The sequence below is a fragment of the Parasteatoda tepidariorum genome, chromosome 4 (genome assembly GCF_982258835.1).
Source record: "Parasteatoda tepidariorum strain Cologne lab strain chromosome 4, Ptep-v5.0, whole genome shotgun sequence".
Lineage (NCBI taxonomy): Eukaryota > Metazoa > Arthropoda > Arachnida > Araneae > Theridiidae > Parasteatoda > Parasteatoda tepidariorum.
In genome coordinates this window covers 4,847,013-4,868,204 of record NC_141758.1, presented here as the reverse complement: position 1 = coordinate 4,868,204, position 21,192 = coordinate 4,847,013, and the positions used below count along the sequence as shown (strand labels likewise).

Here is a 21,192-nt window from a genome sequence, read left to right as displayed (position 1 = left end):
ATGAATGATTATCTTATTCATGATTACAGTTCAGGTATTTAATGTTCAGTAAGTTTTCATTTTTATTTTAGCTGCTTTTAAAATTAGTCAAGTAAAAAAAAAATTATATGACAGTTAATAAGTATTCAATAAACGATTCCCAAACTAAGTTTCATTTATTGTCCAATTTGAAAGCGTCAGGTATTTTGATTTCTTTTATCCTTTTCTTTTGATTACAGCAAAATGTCTGGTGTTTTTTAATAGAATTGCCCTTATATATGTATACATAGTTTATGGCGAATAGGAATGCATTGAATCGTCTATATACTTGCTAATAATTACACTGAGCATATGACAACAGCGTAATGCAGCATAAACCGAAATGTATTATCAATTTCTTCCAACCACTCCTTCCGCAGAAAAGAAATGGAAACACTTATTAGTCACTTATGTGACTTCTAAAATTCATGGTTCTGACTGCATTACTAAATTGCATAAAAACTGTGTCTTATTGTATAGATAAGCTGATTGCAGATTTGAAATCAGCGATTCAAAAGTGATCTAAATCTGTTAAAAAATCTAATGCAGCTTGAAAATTTTTTCAAAGTGTTATTTGGTCCCTATTCAAATGGATTTCAACATAAATAAAGAGATTAAAAAATTAAAATTTAATCCAATATACTTCGAAATTAAATGTACTGTATAACTTTGAATTCAAACAACTTTTTAATGAGTTACTTTGCTTTGTTTAACTGACATGTTTCATCATTATTATTTCTATGATGCATTTCTTTTACTTTTCCTGAAAAAAGTTTGTGCTATTATTCATCAAAGTTTCGCAGCAAGAAAGAAACTGTCTCTGAAATAGAGTTACAAAAAATACTGAAGAAATAAACTTTCATGCTTTCAAAATAAAAATAATAAATAGAATGTTTCTCCGACGCCGTTTCCAATTTGGATGATGGGAGAGTTTTCTCTTTAGATTATGTATTCGATCACTCTCTTGTGGCAACAGTGTCTGAAAAATTGCCGCTCTTCCTTTTCGTCATTAGGCTTAATGGTCTTGAACCTACTCACCGCTCTCTGCTCTTCAAAATAAAACACTGTTCCGTGAGAATTTTATTTGTTACAAATGATTTACTTCTACAAATATATTTCCAAGGTTATGTTTGTCACTCTTATTGTTTTATTGTGCAATCCAAATGCATTTTTGACATAGAAATGGCGTTCTTTCGCTGCATTAGAATATTAGAAAATAAATTTGCTTAGAAATATTTATTTGATTCAGCTGATTATTTGGATAATTTTTATCGTGTTTCCACTCTTAAAATACAGTGTTTGATTTACGATATTCATTGCTTCTCTAAGAGTTTTGAACACCTGAAAGACATTGTTTAGTATCATACTTGTAAAATATCTAGCAATAGCTGTATAGCTGACATAATCTGCATTTCTTAAAGAATGTTTTTCTAAGAGCTAGGGACATGATAATTGCTGCCTAGCGTCCTTATAGAAAGACGTTCCCCTTTTTTAATGGAAGAATAAGCAAAAAAATAGGACGGTCAGTAGTAAATAGATGATAACTTGCTCCACTTTGTAGGTAAATTTGTGCAGTTTTGATTTCAACATGATATTTTTAATTAATGGATATGATTAATAATTATTTTGATTTTCACTTTCATGTAAATAATTCATAAGTTTACATAAAAATATTTTGTTCTAATTATACAGTTTTGAGACTTTTCAGGGGATTTCGAAAATAGTCAAATTTCTCTAAGTTACAGAGTTTGATTCTTTACCGCACCATGGCAAACTTTGTAGAAAACACAACAAATTATTAACATAACTATTGGTATTTTTTAAACCATAAATTATTAACAGGTCTACCAATTACTATGTGTTTTGCAAAATATTTTACAGAGTGGTAGGCATTTAAAAGCAAAAGCTTACAAAATTTTAGGTAATTTGGCCTGCATTTTTAAAGCCTCACAGAGATGCCAACTTCCTCCGCCTTAGAAAATAGTATTTTCTAGTGGTAACGAAATTTAAGTTACTTTTAGTTTAGTATTTTTTATTTAATTTTCCACCACAGCATATCAAAAATTTAAAGTATCATATGAATTACAACTTTTTATTTTACGTCCCTTCGAAGATGATTTTCATAAGTGGTAGTGATATAGAATTTAAGTCACAATTTCAAGCAGATTCATTCGCGTTATTTTGAATAGGAATTGTGCGGTTAACTCATATTTATATATATGTTTAATTTTTGAAAAAAAAGTAGTGGTGGTCAAAAAGATTATAAAATAAATTTATGAATGCAAGGAATGTATAGAAAACAAACATTTTACTACCACTTTAAGTATAGAAATAAAATTTTACGCCAAATGCGTAAAAGTTTGCAGGTATGAGTTACTATTTCGTGGTTACACCTTTAAAGAGTAGGCGTAACTATCCTTATTCCACAAATTTTAGGATTTAATTCACTACCAATTTATTATAACACTTGCATAAAGGGAAGCAGTTGGCCTCACGAAGGATCTAGTACAAAGTGGCATTGCATATGAACTTCAAGTCATTTATCTGTAGTGGTGTGGAAAAAAAGCTAACTTTGATAAAATAATACATTAAAATATTAACTAAGCTATCACTAGAATAATTTTTTACAAATAGTGTAGAAAGTTGGCAGCATTGCATTAATGATGCAAATATTTATATCAGAAGTAAAAGTACAAATTCTCATTTAAAGTTAAAGTGGAAGTATAAAATAATTGATATAAACCAGTGATTTCTGAACTTTTTTTATCTCGTAGACACCTTGCCATGTTTTTCGGTTTGTTTACCTGATATGATTTTTTGTAAATTCATCAACTTTAAATGTATTTTTGACGGATGGTACAGAGCTACTCACTGTGAAAGATTTAAATTTCTAACTGTAATGAAGTGTAGTGTGAAAAACTTAAGAAAAAAACGAATGTTAATTTTATACATTTATTAATTAAATTCAAACTAATTTAATTGCTAATGTAATTGGATTGATATGTAAATTGAATAAAATAGTGTACTATAAAACCCGTACTCCGATACTAATAATATAATTCCGGAAATAAGTTTGTATACAAAACCATAGTAGTGTATTGTCGGTCTGTTTATTACGTTTTCACGTAAAAACTAAGCAACAAATCTCCATGATCTTGTGCGCAGATAAAATTGGAGGTCTAACTAGCAAAAGAGTTAGCACAGGCTAGACTACAATTTACCGCGTAAAAATACTTTTTTGTTACAAAATAAAACATTACACGCAGAGAAAATTAAAACGTACGCGGTTGGAGCTGCAGGCAATTGCTAGTTTATAATAATTCAGTTTCATATATCAAAAAATAATCCAAATAACTCAAATTTTAGTAAAATTTTTACTTCATAGCTACTTTTATAAATTATGTAGAATGTAGATAGATATATGTAGATAGATATATAGTGTAATGTAATTAAATAGGTACTATCAGTGTTTGTTGATTAGTCCATTCATTAAATGTCAAAATTAAAAGTCACGACCTGCTTACATGAGATCTACTATCGTTGACCTCCATTTTCATTTCATGGAGCCCCTATCTTTTTTTCACTTGACATGGACCCCTTGCAGGTTGTCATCGACCCCTGGGGATCGATATCGACCACTTTGGGAATCACTGGTATAAACAAATATGTACAGTAAAAAGAAATGACTATTCTTATGACTTTTGAACAGTATGTCGGTTTTTCGTTCTGTAAAACGTTATGGCAATATCTCAAAGAAATCTTTTAAATTATACATAATTGTAACCGTTGCCAAATGTTCTTATTTTGGCAAAACAAACGCTTTTTTTGCAGAAGCATAAAAATAATTTTGGCATTCGATTTAGCGGGCAAAAAGCATCTCCTGAAACCAAATTTTTCACAATTCATCAATTTAGAGGGGAGGGGGTCGAGGTGTACAAAGACAAAGGAGCATTTGGCACCAGCATCAGATTGTGGCTGGTTTCGATCATTGGTAGAAACATATTTATATAATGCCTCACACGGGAATCGTGCTACTTACAGGATATTCATTGCGTAAATTTATTACTCAAAACATACCCTGAAACCGAACTTCGTAAAATTCCGACAAATGGGGGGGGGGGGTTATAAAGACAAATGAACAATTGGCATAATAGTAGGAATGCGCCTGTCAAATATTGCTGTTTCAGCAAAATATTTTATACAGTGGTAGGCAATTAAAAACTAAAACATTTAGAATTTTTCCAAGAATTTAAAAACGACGAAAGATCTGGAACAGAGTGTTTCATGTGAACTTGTGTATCGTTTAGAAGTGGAGTGGAAAATAACTTTAAATGAAGATTATAAAATGAAGAATTATATTCAAGAATAATACTTAGAATTACAATTAACTACCACTAAAAGAAATTTCTCCATTAGGCATAAAAAAGTTGCAGCCCAGCTTTCTGGATGGGCGGAAGTTTTATTAAAACGAAAAGTAAATAGTGGCATCAACTTGATTTCCCGAATCAGGATGTTCTTTTTTGTATTTTAAAGTGGTTGCAAATGTTCACTTTGCTCAAATGTAAACATATTATTAATTTTTAAAAAAGAGTATTTTCACCTAATTGCAGTTTTGAAATTCATGTGGGAAATGCGATTGAAATTTATTTTTTATTACATTTGAATAAAATATAATTGGAAAAATCAAATATGAACTACTTTGAATGACGTATAACATCTTCGAATCCCAGCGATGGCTGATCGATACGAAATCCGCACCAGGTTCGAAACCAATCACAGTGCTGACGTAAAACATCCTTAGTGGTTAACATGGGTTAGAGTCCTCTTGCTATTAGGCTAACCGTGGGAGGCTTTCGTGGTTTTCCTCTCTATGTAATACAAATGAGGGTTAGTTTTTTCAAAAAGTCCTACAAAGCAAAATTCTCCCAATACTTGCCTCAGAAGTTCCCTTGTCTTCTGGATGGGGTTCAAAATTACAAGGCTACGGAGTTGAACATCGGTAGTCGTAAACCTAAAAAGCTGATTCGGCTGTTCGACGACGGTTGTAAAAAATGTACAGCGAATGCTAGCTGTGGCTGGTTTAATAATGGTATCATTGATTTAATCGCCGACTGGCCTGTGTAGGGGGCAGGGTACTGTCTTTGCATCAGAAAGGTCCTGGGTTCGAATCTCGGGCAAGGCATGGATGTTTCTTTCTCTCTCTCTCTCTGTGTTCTATGTCCTCTCTCCTTTGTGTGTGAATGTGACCCGCCCTATAAACGGGTTGTGGTTGTGTGAATGGCGTGGCAGAAGTCGAATTCTTGGCTGTAGATGGCGCCAATGAAAAACAGGAACAATCGCACCCGCACTGCCTAAACAGGCATACGACAAAAAAAAAAAAAAAAATTGATTTAATCAAGAACATGGTCGAAACCTGGGTCTCCTTATTGTTAATTGCATTCATTTTTACGAAATTATCTAGAATTATTAAAGCTAATCGCAATATTTTCATTACTTTCATTTACAAATATGAAAGTTGTTTATCAAAATATAATTTCCCCCAAAATATAATATTTTTCATCATTTCATTTTTGTTATTATTTAATCGAAAAATACTTGAAAGAATTTGAAATTGTTAGGTTTATAAATTTTATTTAAGGATAAAAATGTTCCGTTAATTTGCGAAATGGATTATTGATTTAAAAGTCACTTACCACTCTCAAAAAATAGTGATTTATGACTATTTTTTGAAACCATTAAGCTATAAATTTCTTCGTAAGAATTAAATAAATAAAACATTATGAAAAGAAAATAGAAAAAAAAGTATTGAAACTTGCTCCCTGGGTCATGCCTATAAAATTGTTATTTAATTTTTGTAAAATATTTATGTTCAGAACTCCAAAAATAGTTTCTAAATCCCAAAATAAGTCAGCATACTTTCGCTAATATCTTAAAAAAAACAATTCTAATCTCAGTTACTGTCGAATATTCTGTAGAAAATATTTATAGGCCATTAGACTGAATGCACCCGATTTATCTATTTTATTGCATTAAAAAAAGATAAAATAGATGAAAAAAACTTTTCGTGTAGAAATCATAAAAACTTTTTTCTTTCGCATTGCTGAATACATTAATATTTCCTCGAAAGAAATGGAAATAAAATGTTGGAAACAAAATTGAAAGAGAAAAAATATCATTTATTCTTTGTATACTCAAATAAAAGCAAAAAATTACAAAGAATTTAGAAGAGGAATATAATGATTACATATTACGTAATTTATTTAATTAACATAATGGCAGCTATAATAGGTTTTTATGATTCGGAATAGTTAGATTCATTTGCGTTTCAAACGTTTTGCAAAGCAAGAAGAAAAGTTCGTGAAATCGTTAGGATTATGGGTGATATATATTATACAGGGTGTCTCAGTTAAGCGTTTCAGAACTTCTATGAGGGGTAGGGGGCATCCTGACGACTCGAAATCATATAGCAATGTGGGGTCGGAAATACTTTCCTGAAGCGGTGACGTACACAGAAGCACCATAAAGAAAAGAGACCGTTAGTGAAAAATCGCTATAACAATACATTGAAAAAATTATATGGCCTCCTCGGTCACCCGACCTATCATGTCTTGATTTCTGGAGTCATATGAAAACACTGGTTTATGACACCCCTGCTGATAATGCTGGTTGCAAGAATCGCAGTAGCTGCCTGCGAAATATGCCTGGAGTATTGCAGAATGTTCGAATGTCCATGCGCCAGAGATGTAAGTGTACATTGTAGCCGGTGGCAGAAACTTCGAACACTTACTTTGGCCCATGTACCAGATAATTTTTTAGATATATTATTATAGCGATTTTTCACTTACGGTCTCTTTTTTTTATGGTGCGTCTGTGTACGTCACCGCTTCAGGAAAGCATTTCCGACCCCACATTGCTATATGATTTCCAGTCGTCAGGATGCCCCCTACCCCTCTTAGAAGTTCTGAAACGCTTAACTGAGACACCCTGTATATACCTTCCAACACTTGAGATCTTGGAGAAATATTTTTTCTAGTGGTATTGGATTTACGCAGTTTTTTTTAATCAAAAATTTGACTTATCAAATGACATTCCAACAATAGTGGATGTTCCAATAATATACTTGAAAATTCGGCCGATCCAATAATCGGTTGCTGATAAACAGGTCAGGGTCCTGGGGAAATTTAAAATAAATTGGAGGCAAAATTCCTGCGAGGACATTCGAAAATTCACTGCTTTGCCATTTTAACTTAATATTCTGATGGCAGTAATCCTTGCCAGAGCTTCTCTTAGGCAGGTCACACACTGAGGAGGCAAGCATTAAGTAGGAGACGTATGAGAAGCAAGCTGCCATACTTTCGCAGTAGGTTGCGCACATCACCTCTTGCACTTCCTAACGCAAAAGTAGAGGAATTCGCTCCCTAATTGCTTCTTTCTAACCACTTGCCTCCTCATTGTGTGACCTGCCTAACAGAAATAGTCCCAGATCATAAGACACGGTTCCCAGTAGATCACCGAAGTTAAGAATCATTAGCAGCGGTCAGTGATGGGCGATTTATAAGCATGCTAAGGGATTATATAAATTTACATGGTATCTTTCCTCGTTAAATTGTTTTACCCTGAAGTGCTCGACTTCAAGCGCAGGTTGTCGGGTTACCAAAGCGGAGGAGACATACCCTCTGTCGATGATCAGAATTGTGATTGGTTTATTTTCGGATCATCTTTAGGGATGTTTCCAAGATCGTCTCTACTGACCCATTTTTATTTTATCTTATAACCGTCGTTGAGCAACTCACCCAATTTTGAGTTTACGACGAATAATGTTCAACTTCGTAGCCTTGTAATTCTGAACTCAATCCAGAAGACTAGGGAACTCCTGGATCAAGTATTGGGAAAAACTTGTCTTCGTGGAGGACTTTTTGATGGAACTAACCCATCATTTACGCTACATGGAAAAGAAAATCTCGAAAATCACGAAAAATTTATAGCGGACGGAACTTAACGGCTTACCGCCTTTTTTTCTTGCAACATTACATCTGATTTCCGGTTTGATTGGCTGATTTGGCTTTCTCTTCGTATTGTCAGTTATGCTGCTGGTCACAAGATTAGAGCCAATGAGTCAAAAGTATTGCCAAGTTAAAGTTTGCTTTGTTTACTTTCATTACCAGTTTTCTCTAAACAGAGTGTAGTCTCAGATCAATGCATAATAGCTTGTCTGAGAAGAAAATGCAGCGGATGCGCCATCTCAACCGCATTGCTGATAATATGCAACTGGTAGTTGCGGGAATACTTCAAAAAAAGGCGCTTTTTTTAAATAAATAATCTTGTCATTCTAGCTAAGTGTCGCAATAGTTAAAAAAAAGTATACTTATGCATTATCCCGTTGACCATTTTCACCAAATCTGAAAATAAATTAGAAATTATTTCAAATTTAAATAATATCTCATTTTATTGCATTTCATCTTTTATAATATCTCATTTTTTTGCATCTCATTTTTTACAATATTACAATATTTGCGTTTTCTCAATATATTATAGTCAATAACTACATTAAAATAAATTTGAAAGATACCAGAATGATGACGAAATGGAATACATAAGCACCAAAAAAAAAAAAAAAAAAAAAAAGATTATAAAACTATGCACAGTTTATTTACAAAGTACAGAGAATATATTTCAAGAGACACAGGCATGTATAATCCAGAGATTATTTCAAGCGACATCATAATCATAGTTTTTCTTTCCAATGCCCACCTGCAGTGCCGGATTAACCTATAGGCACACTATGGCACGTGCCTAGGGCCTACGAAATTCAGGGGCCTACGAAAAACTTGGGAGAAAAAAAATTTTTGACAAAAATAATTTAGCTTTAAAAACAACAAGTGTATTTTGCACAAAATTATGAAGATACAAATAAAAATATAATATTTTTCTCTAATAAATTATTTTGCAGAATCTTATGATCTAATATATTACTTTTTTGCGATTTTTGGATTCAACGAAATCTTGTATTATGCTGTCGAATTTTTTTCTATTAGTAAAAATTTAACCTACCTTGCAAATTTATTTATAAATAATTTCAAAAGATTTACTTTGACAATGTTAATTTCCTTCACTTAGTTATCAAAGTAGTATCATGAAAACTTTAATATCACTATCAATTCCACTGTTTTCTTTGCTGGTTTGTTGTTGTATTGTTGACGTGAAGTGTTTACATAGTTATCGATCGAACTAATCATAATGGTATTATCGATATCAACTGCAATATCGGCAGTATGTCGGTATGGCAGATCAAGTTCGATAAACAAATATATGTAAATTAAAATCCATATTAATAAAAATGTAAAAAAAAAATATGCATGAAAATTTTAGCTTATATTTTGAAAAGAGGGGAGGAGTGGGGGAAGGAGGGGAAGGCCCAAAAACGCCTATGCCTAGGGCCTACGAAAGGTATAATCCGGCTCTGCCCACCTTTGTTGACATTTCGTCAATTCAGGCAAATTTGAACAGATTTATTGGCCACTCTTACTGGGGCACCCTACTAGGTGAACCAACGTTGCTCCCACATAAGGACAGAGAATGAAAGAACACCCATGCCTTGTCTGGCATCCGAACCTAGAACCAATCTGATGCAATGCCAGTTCCCTGACCCCCCCCCCACCGATAAGATTCATAGTTATATCATTAATTGCACGTGAAATAAACTTCAGCATTTTATGCTTAAGTTAACTTCGAAAATTAACATGTCAATACTTAGCAATAAGTTTCACTACAAGTTCATATTCCCTTTTGAGTGCTGGATCTGTAATTTATTTATTTAAACGACATATTGATTTATTTCAAAATATCGCTACATTTTTACTTCTTTCTCAGCTTTATTTTAACAAGATTAACTTTATTTTAACAAGGAAGCATGTTACGGGAAGCAAAGGAAGTTAGAATTAGCTTCCCGTAACATGCACCGAAAAGAAATATTCACTTTGTCAAAATAATTTGTGTCCTCGCCATTTTGCCGATTTATACCGTAACTCTCTATTCACCTTTTGACGTCATTCCTCTGGGATTACAGAGTCGTCTCTTCTTACCTGCAGCATAAAAATGACGCCGAAAGTCTCCCTTCTATAAATCTCGGTGCATAACGCTCTTACTTTTTCTCCCACCCATTGCCCATTAGTTTGAAAGCCTTTTGATACGAATGCCTCGCACCAATAATTTTCTGGCTTCGGGTGACAAAGTTTGAAGGAGGATCAGAGAGAAAGTTTTGTTGATATCATAGACGTCGATGACTTTCGAAAATAATCGCTTTCATTGCGGCAACGAAAGCGTTAAAAAAGAAAACTCTTTTATAGGTTGATTAGTTAAAGTTGGAGTTATTTTATTTCGTGTGTTTTATTTTCGCTTCCATTATTGGTATATTATTTAGAGGATTTCAGCTACGGTTTTGAGAAAAGATAGGGGTAAACTGCGGAAAATAAGCAAGAATAAAAAGGGTAGTTTATTTCCATGGTATTTAACTATTTTTTCCCTAATTAGTTGTTGCTGTTGTTGTTGTTAATTTACGTCGCACTAGAGCTGCACAGTGGGCTATTGGCGACGGTCTGGGAAACATCCCTGAGGATGATCCGAAGACATGCTATCACAATTTTGATCCTCTGCGGAGGGGATGGCACCCCTGCTTCGGTAGCCCGACGATCTGCGTGCGAAGTCGAGCATTTTATGGTAGCACAGTTTAACGAGGACCCATACCGCACACCCTCGGTCCCTACGCAGACCGATCCAAGTGATCACCCACCCGCACACTGACCGCAGCCAGTGATGCTTGACTTCGGTGATCTGCTGAGAACAGTGTCTTAACGATCAGTAATTAGTATGTCAGTTTAGGAAAGTATTAACTTCAAACGTATTTAATTAATGGAAAACAAGTTCTAAAATTATTATTTCTTTTTAATGGTTTTTATGTTACGATTGATATTTTATCATCCTTCCGTTTTGTTCTCACTAATTACTTTGGAAGTAATGTTTGAACCAGAGAGAGATAAATCAAGAGTTTTCTTTCTAATGCATGTAAAAAGGCCCTGCATATTTTAATGAGCAGCACAATGGCAACACTTTCTGATTGATAGAGGAGAGCGCCCGGTTGTGGTAATAAATGTAACTACTAAGTAATAGATAAGTTAATCGTTTTATTTTATTTTTCAATTGAACTGAATGAAATTTTCCTAAATCGTTTGGTTACTTTGTTTTATTTTAATGTTACAAAATGCTTGGATATTTGAAGAATATCGAATAGTAATGAAGACAAATAATTATTGTGCTTCGTCGCAGCATATTAAATTAAATTCCAGTTTCATTTAAATATTTTATTTTCTGTTTGCTCTTCAAGATATGGAAAAAATTATATAACGTTAACATAATTCGCGTAACATTTTAATTTGTGAAATTTAGTCAAAAGAACCAAATAGAAATAAAAAAAACATTTAAAATTTTAAATCATATTTGGAAGTATTCGTTCATGCTGTGGATGTGATCGCGCAGAAGTATATAAAAATATGACAGAGAAATTAATAACCAAACCATTAACTTCAGAGTGGCAACTATTTAAATTTTAAGTGAAAAAAATTTTTTTTAGTGCTGCTAGAGGGCACTGTAGCCAGCTGGACGAAAAAAAAAACTGTGAAAAATATGTTATGATGCTGTCATAACATAATTTTCTTTATTTTCACCTCCGGATTGCAATACAATGAAGTAAGATTTCTGAGATGGGAAATTTTTAGTTTTCTTCTTTTGCGTCCCACTGTAGACTTTTTTGTTAGATTGTATTCAGGGTTTTTGATATGTCAACAAATTTCGATCATTCCATGTTGTAAAATGTTACTTTATCACTATAAGGATTATCAATCAAGAGATGTTAGGCTTTCACCAAATTCAACACCGAATGATGGAGGATGTTATTTCATTGGTATGATGGTATCCCATTATATTATGTTTGGTACTGTTGGACCAATAACATACATTATTTCATACATAAGTTGGAAGATAATGTTTTACTGATTTAATAGTCAACTCATGAGATATCTTTCGTATTGTTGGTTCAATAATTTCCATCACTTTATGATGGAATATGTTAACTCACTGCTATGATGGTCAAACCATAAAGAATGTATGCCAGTGTTCAGGGATGGACTAGAATACCCAGGAAAGAGGTGGGCTCAACTTTTAGGTTCATTGTATGGTATATATATATATATATATATATATATATATATATATATATATATATATATATATATATATATATATATATATATATATTTATATATATATATCATTCAAAATGAAGATAAAACAAAGGAAAATTATAGACATATGAAAAAGAGGGGGGGGGGAATAATAATGAAAAACAAAGGATGAAATTTTTTAAAAAAAACCGTAAAATAAAAGATATAATCTTTTCATCAGCCCACACGATTATATCCGAAAAAAAGAGTGCTTTCTGATATTGCATCAATATAGCCAAAGCAAAATTTATTAATACAATAGTGTGAGGAGTGTGTATATATATATATATATATATATATATATATATATATATATATATATATATATATATATATATATATAATTGTCGAGTCATTGTAAATTATCTTTACTCTGCCAAACATAAAATTTCAATTAGTTGTTGTTGTTGCTCATCCCCTTGGTCTAGAGCCCTAGACCAAGTCCAGAAGATCATGTCGCAGCAGCAAGTCATAGACAGTCTCTCCATCACTCAAAATTTCAATTAATAACATTTGCATATTATTCACTAAATATTGTTATGTCATAAAGCAGAACTTTTGGTGCCTTAAGTCTGTTCTTTTTGTTTATTTTTCATTTAAAGCCGTTTTAAGAGAAAAGTAGTTTGAACAAAGTCGTACCTAATGTAAAATTTGAATAAAGTAGCACCTAAATTTATGTTTCAATGTATTATTTTTTATTCATTTGAATTTATTTCCCACACCACTACACGTAATTGATTTAAAAGTTCATGTGCAACGCCATTTTTTTCTACCTATTTCTTGTTGCGGCTCTTAAAATGCTGGCAAAATTAACAAAAGTTCCGAATTCTTTGGTTTTTAAATGTCTACCACTCTATAAAATAGTTTGTAAAAAGCGTAGTAGTTAGCAGACCTGTATTTTTTAACTATTTCGTAACATATTTTAGTTGAGAATCAAAGTGAATATGTAACAGATAAAATACCAGTTACACTGTATCTCTAATCTTTAAAATCAGCCATCGGTAAACCGATGCTCTCTTTAACCCCTTGGGGACGGGTGATTCAGAAAAGCATTCGTACAAAATCAGAATCAAGTTGCAATTAAATAAAAAACGGTAACTTAAATGTAGTCGTTACTAATTTGACAGACTTACTTTGCTTTTATTTTAATTATTGTTAGTTTAATCATATATATAATCAATGTTAATTCAAAGTATAACTAAATAGTTTTATTTTGAACAAAGTAATGGTGAATTAAATAAATCAAAAAATTATAACTCCGCCCACAAATAAACTGCTAAAGAAATACTATGATTACCAGTTTTATCTTCTTACCCTGATTGATACGGTTTTTTGCTGTCACGTATTTGTGACAGTCGGCGCGAAAGGGTTAACTCTATTTCTGTTCTGAAGACTCAAAGCCGCCAGCGGCAATCGAAAATTGCTGCGTCACTCAAGAGAGGATTAGTTAAAGTCTTCGAAACTTCAAATCCCGCAAACTATTGAAGTTAATTAACGTGAAAGGGTGGGCAGAAAGCAGATTTCAAATTCCATTTGGCCTCAGAAATGAAGCTATCGTTTTCAAGGTTAGACATTTTCCCGTTACAGTGTCGAGTCAGCACTTCGGATAGTCCAATCAATAACGCGGAGAAGGCTTTGTGAGGAACGATTCTTCAATACTTCCGGACACAATTACAGTTAACTCGAATAAGGATTTTTAATTAAAAAAACTGTCGCAATGAATTATGATAAAAAAGATACTGAGTAGCTGTGATTAAGTGAAATTAACTGAAGGACGATTCATCACACGCTGGTGTGAATGTTTTACTTTTAAATGAATTAATATTTGGAGGATGGTCTGTTTTGATTAATATTATCCTTTCTCTTTATTTAATGAGTATCTCGTTTTGTTAACATTTCATGCTTATTCAAATGAATTTTTGCAGTTATAAAACAATACAAAACAATTATTTCGCGTTTTTTTCTCTTTTTTTTTTTACAAATGTACAGTTTTGTTACCGGTAATTACCGAAATCAAGAGAATGTCGACTTTCACCGGTGAATGTCAACAATCACGTAGTCGCTTTGGTGAATGTCCAAAATATTTATTATACCCGATTTTATATTAATTTATTCGTTGGTATTATTATATTTATTCGATATTTTAATATCTGTTGAGGATAGATTAGGAGAATCATCAGTGTTCGGAGTACCGGCTAACCCTTTCGAAGGCCGTGGTAAGTATACTTACCACCACTTTTTAAACTCCATGGTAAACTTTTTTATCACTTTTAATTTAGGTTTCCATTTGTTAATAACTTCAGCTTTCTTGAAGTGGGAATGAATAAATTTGGTAACCATTTGTTAGTTTAAGAAAACGTGTAAAAGTTGTAAAATACATAATTCCTTTTGAAGTTTGTAGCATTTATAAAATTTATTTTATAAGTAACGAAAATAAAAGTCACTAAGTTCCTAATAGGTCACGGTAAATATACTTACCACCCCAAAAAATGGCATTAAAATTTAGATTAATTTTTTATAAGATAAATTAGTTTTTTCTCTTTTTATATCAATTACGATTCTTATATCAATTTCAATTTCAAAAATACTTTAATTTACCTTTACTAGAAATAAATAGACCATTAAAGGGTTAAATGCATGCCAACAGTGGCACTTAGACTTAACCATAAATATGCTAATTAATCTGTGCAGACAATGGGGAGATTTCGATCTTTTACTTCCGTACGTCCCCGTAAGTAGCGCATTCTCGCATTTATTTTAGATACTATATAACTTTACGTTATGATGGCATGATTTACGCTACAGGGACAAAGCTAGAAGCACGCTGTCTACAGTTGTTAAATGTTGAAACGAAGTTGAAGAAATATATTGAGGAAATTTTGAAATCAATCGAATGATTTTACAACCATTGGTTTATTCAATAAATAAATATTTTTATGGGTTTTTGTTTCACTTCATGTTTGTCTAAATCCAATAGTTCCATAAGAAACTAAATATATTTTTGCTATTTTAAAATCATAAATTATATTTATTTTAGCAATAAAATTTAGTTAAAAGATGTTGAATAATCAATAGAAGATCAATAATATATTTTTAAATATTAATAATAACAAAAAGATGCATTTTTTGTCGACGAATGAATCAAAATCTACTATCTACAAAATTTTTCTGCTCACAGAACCATTGCAGTTTTATCTGGAGTAAAGCATATTGAATCGTGTGCCACAGCTTTAAAGAGATAGTCTACGTCTTATGTAAATGCTTGTTTTGATTTTGTGGTCAAAGTTAAAATGATATTACACAACGTTAGTGTTTTTAACTTACGAGTTTTTACAAAATCTCCTATTTTTATTTCGTAAATTTGATATTTTTCACGGGTGCATGCGCGTTTCACCTGAACTTCTTATACCTGAACTGAAGCACGAGAAGTGAGCATGCGCAAATGCTTAAAATCTTACGTACAGGAGAATACGGAACCAAACGAAAATATGAGAAATCTCCCTAATAAAATATTTTACAACTGAAAAACTATTAAGCCAATTTAAACCAAGAAACTTTATGTTCAACTTATGTCTGACCATTACCTATACCTAAAAAGAAAACTATATTCAAAAAGCAACAATCCAGGTTTCACGATATTTCACAAATACATTCCCTCTAAACTTTTTTTTTCTTATAGCTCATATGCGATAGCATTTTTTTTTTTTAAAAAAACAACTTCCTCAGCGAATAAGATTTTATAGAAAAAAAATGCAGGACTAGAATCGTGAAAAAATTGTTATAAAATCAAACGAACCCAAAAAACTATGCTTTTTATTGCATCCTATCTGACATCAATACTGCATGTAAACATACCTGGAGTGAAAAAAATAAATCTGATAGTGAAAAATGCATCCTTTGACTCGAGACAAAACTCTCTCTCCCTCTCTGGAATTTCGCCAAAAAATTTCTAGTCACGGACTTAAAATGCATTTTTTTCTTTTACATGCATTTTTTTCTTCTCCAAAATTGGCTTCTTTTTTTACAAGAATGGAAAGTTTACCATCAATAAAAAAAGCACTGAAATTGAAATAAATGGAGTTTTTACAGTTGGTCTGGTTTACCACAGACTATTGAGAGGAGAGGATTTGATATTTTCGCTTTGTTGCTTCTTTTAATTAAAAATCTTTCTCGATGAATAAATAAATACACATGTTACGATGTTTGAAGATGCGTTATATTTCCAATTCCGCTCAGATTGGCACATATGCTTACTTTTACGCCCTATAAAATGTTTTTCTAGTGGTAGGGAAATACTTATAGAAGGGATAATGGAGCGTGTGATTTCCAACTCCGCTCAGATTGACATACATGCTTACTTTAATGCCCCACAAAGAAGTGTTTTTCTAGTGGTAGTGAAATACTTATAGAAGGGGTAATGCATGCCTGCGAACTTTTACGCATTTGGCGTAAAATTTTATTTCTATATTTAAAGTGGTAGTAAAATGGATGCTTTCGATATATTCCTTGCATTTATAAACTTAATTTATAATCTTTTTGACCACCACTATTTTTAAAAAAAATAAACATATATATTAATATGTAATACTATCGGTTTAGTCCTCAGAAGCTTTCTCAAAACACAGCATATGTTTCTGCCTAAATTTCTAATTTAAATTCCAGTTTACTACCACTGAGGAAAATCATCCTCGAAAGGATTAAAAGTTGGCAGGTATGGTAATGTAGCATTATATTTCCAACTGCGCTTAGATTGGAATACTTGTTTATTTTTGCTCCCCTCAACGAAATGTTTTTCTAGTGGTAGTGAAATACTTACTGAAGGGTCATCATTATCGCAGAGATGCCAACTGCTCCGGATTCAATAAAATATTTTAACCCTTTTGAAGGCCGTGGTAAGTATACTTACTACCACGTTTTACCACTTTTAATTTAGGTTTCCATTTTTCAATAACTTCAGCTTTCTTGAAGTGAGTTTGTATAAAATTGGTAAATATTTGTCACTTTTAAAAAACGTATAAAAGTTATAAAATACATAATTCCTTTTGAAGTTTGTAGCATTTAAGGAATTTATTTTATAAATAAAGAAAAATAAAAGTCAGTAAGTTACTAATAGGTCATGTTAAATATATTTACCACCAAAAAAGTGGCATTTTTATAAATTAAATGAGTTTTTCCCTTTTTATATCAATTACTGTTCTTAAAACAATTTTAATTCCAAAAATACTTTAATTTACCTTTACTAGAAATAAAGGGCCCGTTAAAGGGTTAAAAAATGGTAGAGAACTACAAACTAAAAGTTGCAGATTTTAGTTTAATTTTAATCACATTTTACAAAGGTCAACACTGATAAAGTCTAAAACAGTGGTATATCATATTTACCTGTTAATTTTTAAAAGTAATGGTGAGCAAAAACCCAATAAATCAAATTCTCTAAACTAAAAAAACTCATTGAAATGCTACCACTCGTAAATATTTATTCGCTGTCCGCAACAAGTTGACATCTGTGTTATCTTTCCAAATCCGCTTCTCTTTCTCTTTATTTAACTAAAACTGGGTGCCTGGGCCGCGCAGCGGCCCCTAACCCATTCATCATGAAGTATTTACAAGTTGAATTAAAAAACATTTTGAATTATGCAGCATTTAGGTAGCATTACAGAAGATCAAGCATATTTGCTTGATAAATTAAACATGATTTGATATTTAATATAAGTCATGATTTATGCAATAATCAGAAATTTTCGTGAATATAAAAAGCACAATAGATATTTAAGCATTGATTGGTATTAAATTTGATGCAATCATAGGTTGTGATTAAAATATGAATTAAATTAATGTATAAACAATTACAATTGATATTTTAGCATTGAATGGAATTTAAATTTGATGCATTCATAAGTTATGATAAATTATGAGTAAAATTAGAATATATGCAAATGCGATTGACAATTTAGCATTGAATAAAGTTAGAATTGTGTAATTTTAAGTTGTAAAACAAATATAACATGATATATGATAAATTTACAGAAGTTTTGTTTAATATTGGTGTCGACATCTATCGGACACAGTTTGCTATTTAATTGAGCTGTTTTACTTTTTTCATTGAAGAAGAGTTTGATAATCTACATATTACACTAATGCAAGAGTTCCGAATGAATAGTCCGGAATTGGGCATGACTATGACATTATGGAGCATTATCTCTAATGATTCTTTGCAGTAATTGGAGTACCTCTTCATTCTTTATGAGTTCTTGCAGTTCTTTTATTATTATGACAAGTCTGCGAGCCATACCGGCTGTTGTTGTGGGAATCGGGCGAGAGCCCTTCCTAGTGGGACGGGCTATGCACCCAGTGTAGTTTGCGGTGTGGGATTCACTACAGTTGCAACATTTTGGTGGAGTGTGTCTGTCCTTTCTGCATTCATGGGAGCGATGATTGCCAGCGCATTTCACACATCTTGAGGCAGCGTTGCATGATCTTTGAGTGTGGTGGAATGCTTGACAATTAAAACATTGAATTGGTCCACGACCCCCCCCCTAAATCTCTCTATTCTGACTGGAATACTTTGAATAGTGGTGATGGAGTTAATTTGATGATTTTGCACTGTATTTTTAAGAATTATGAGAAAAAGTGGGAGGAGCCTATAGGCCTCGCCCACTTTTCTCTTAAACTGTATGACTTTATGAGTTGTAATGCCTGTTTTTGCCAGTTGATGGGAGATCTCATCTGTTTTGTATTCTGTTGATAGTCCACGGAGTAATACTTTAATATGTATGGTTGGATGTGCTTGTGCAGAGGTTATGGGTGTGTCTGTTTCTTCATTGGGAACTTCCATGGGTGGAGCTACGTCAGAGTTGACTATTGTTTCAGATAGTAGCAAGGAGGTGGCGGCATCTATTGGTGAAGAAGAGGTGCTTTCTGTAATCATGATTTGTGTATCCTCAATATTTTTGGCTTTGTTTTGCTTTTTCTTCTTCCTTTTTCGCTTTTTTGTAGGAGGCTCTGCATTATTTTTAGCTATATTTTCTGTATCGGTTGTCATTTCGCTTTTCTGTTCAAAATTTTGGCCTGCATCTTGAGTTTCGATAAGTTGAGTTTTGAGTTGCGAGCAATCCTGGAGCTCTTTCGCTGCTGTTTCAATTTCTTCGTTGGTCATCCTTATCATTTCCATCCATTCTTCATATAACTTTCGTTCACCTGGACTCATGCTTTCCACATTGACCGTTGGTTCTCGTGAAGTCTTTTCGGTTTGCCATTTTCCGCCACGTGGATGATTTTGATATGTAGCCATATTGCGTGATTTGATTTTGTTGTCGAATTCTGTGGATTCCTCATCCGTCGTAGAGTCACTGAGGTTTTGACGCCCGGTAGGCGTGCTTGTCTTTCCACCACGTCCGCAACGTCGAAGACTCACTTTGCAGTACTTTAAAAATTGAATTGAATAAACTTAAACTTAATTTTTGCACTTTACTTTAAACTACGAGCTTCAAACTTTGCCACGTCCAGACATAATTTCGAGAGAATTATTAAGAACTACTCACCAAAAGGATTAAACATCAATAACTCAAAACATCAAAATTTTTTCCTCGTCAGGAACATCAAATTGGCTGACCGGAGCTCAGAATCTGACACCTTGTGTAACACTCGACATCTGGTCAGGTATCATATCATCATTTTTCCATTCCATTACTCAAGTTGACCGCCGAATGACCATAATCCAGTTATTCACGAATCCAGTTGTTCTCAAATCCGCTCAGATTAGCATGCCAGCTTTTATGCTCCACAAAGAAGTATTTTTCTAGCGGTAGTGAAATACTTATGAAAGGGATAATGAAAGCAGTTTCACATTCAACTTAAATTTATCTAATACTCACAGCACGATAAGGACACTAGCAGGTCTGTCATAAGTATATTTTAACTGTTAAAATGTAATGGCAGTCAGAATTAGTTTATAAATTTATTAAAACAAAAACCAAATATGAATGTAAGCGTTTTGTCGCCGCATTAACAAAAATCCATTAAAATCTTTTACAAAAAACTGCGACAAAATTATAGATTATTGATTTATAGATTTTGTCATTAAATTTATTTCATATTTTAAAAAAAATATCAGACAACACCCCTGATCACTTCGATAATTCGGTAACTGAAACATAAACAGAGATGTCAACTGCATCGCCTTGCAAAAAATATTTTCTAGTGGTAACAAAATTTAAGTTATTTCCAGTTTAGTATTTTTTAATTTAAGTAATTTTTCCATCACTGCATATAAAAAATAAATCATATGAAATTATTCAAGTATCACACAAAATGTAACTTTATTACAGTTATCTCTCAAAAGGACTTATTTTACAAATTTCATATTTAATTCGCTACTAATTTTTTAGAACTTTGCATTTGGAAGCTCCGCACATACAATGTGTTATGTATAGCTTAAGTATTATGGATTGCTTAGCTACCTTAACTTCAATTTGCATTCCAGTCTCCAGAAAGAGTCATATAAGTTAAAATTTCAAAATGGATGAGACTTCAGGCTCATCTAGAGCGGCCTCAGGAACCCAGATGATGATTCATAGCTACCTACCCGGAAATTTTTGCTTCTTTTGAATGCAGAGATGCCGGCTTACTCCAAGCTTTAGCTCAATAGCTTACACTCAATAGCTTACACTCAAACAGCTTACTACTCAATATTTTGCAAGAAAAATTTAGTAGTTGACAGCCAAGTTGTACCTACAGATGTAAAATATCCGGGTTTTAATAACTTTGGAAGAATATCCAAATTTCATAAATACCTGAGTATTTATTAATTTTATTGCAAATTCAATGGTCATGTTTTTCTTCAAAGCTTCACAAAAGGGTGTATATTTAAGGCACAATTAAGTTTTTCTTGCCATTGTCAACA

The 21,192-nt window shown here is 32.5% G+C and overlaps 2 protein-coding genes across 2 annotated transcripts in view; one reads left to right on the top strand and one right to left on the bottom strand.

Moving 5' to 3' along the window:
- Positions 1 to 19,581, bottom strand: part of LOC147810230 (uncharacterized) — a 135,936-nt gene extending 116,355 nt beyond the window's left edge. The window contains exon 1 of the mRNA XM_087160439.1: positions 18,987 to 19,581. Coding sequence (XP_087016565.1) covers positions 18,987 to 19,581 — 595 coding nt within the window. The remainder of the gene's footprint in view (positions 1 to 18,986) is intronic.
- Positions 1 to 21,192, top strand: part of LOC107440544 (dual specificity protein phosphatase 22-B) — a 208,940-nt gene that overhangs the window by 107,818 nt on the left and 79,930 nt on the right. The window lies entirely within an intron of this gene.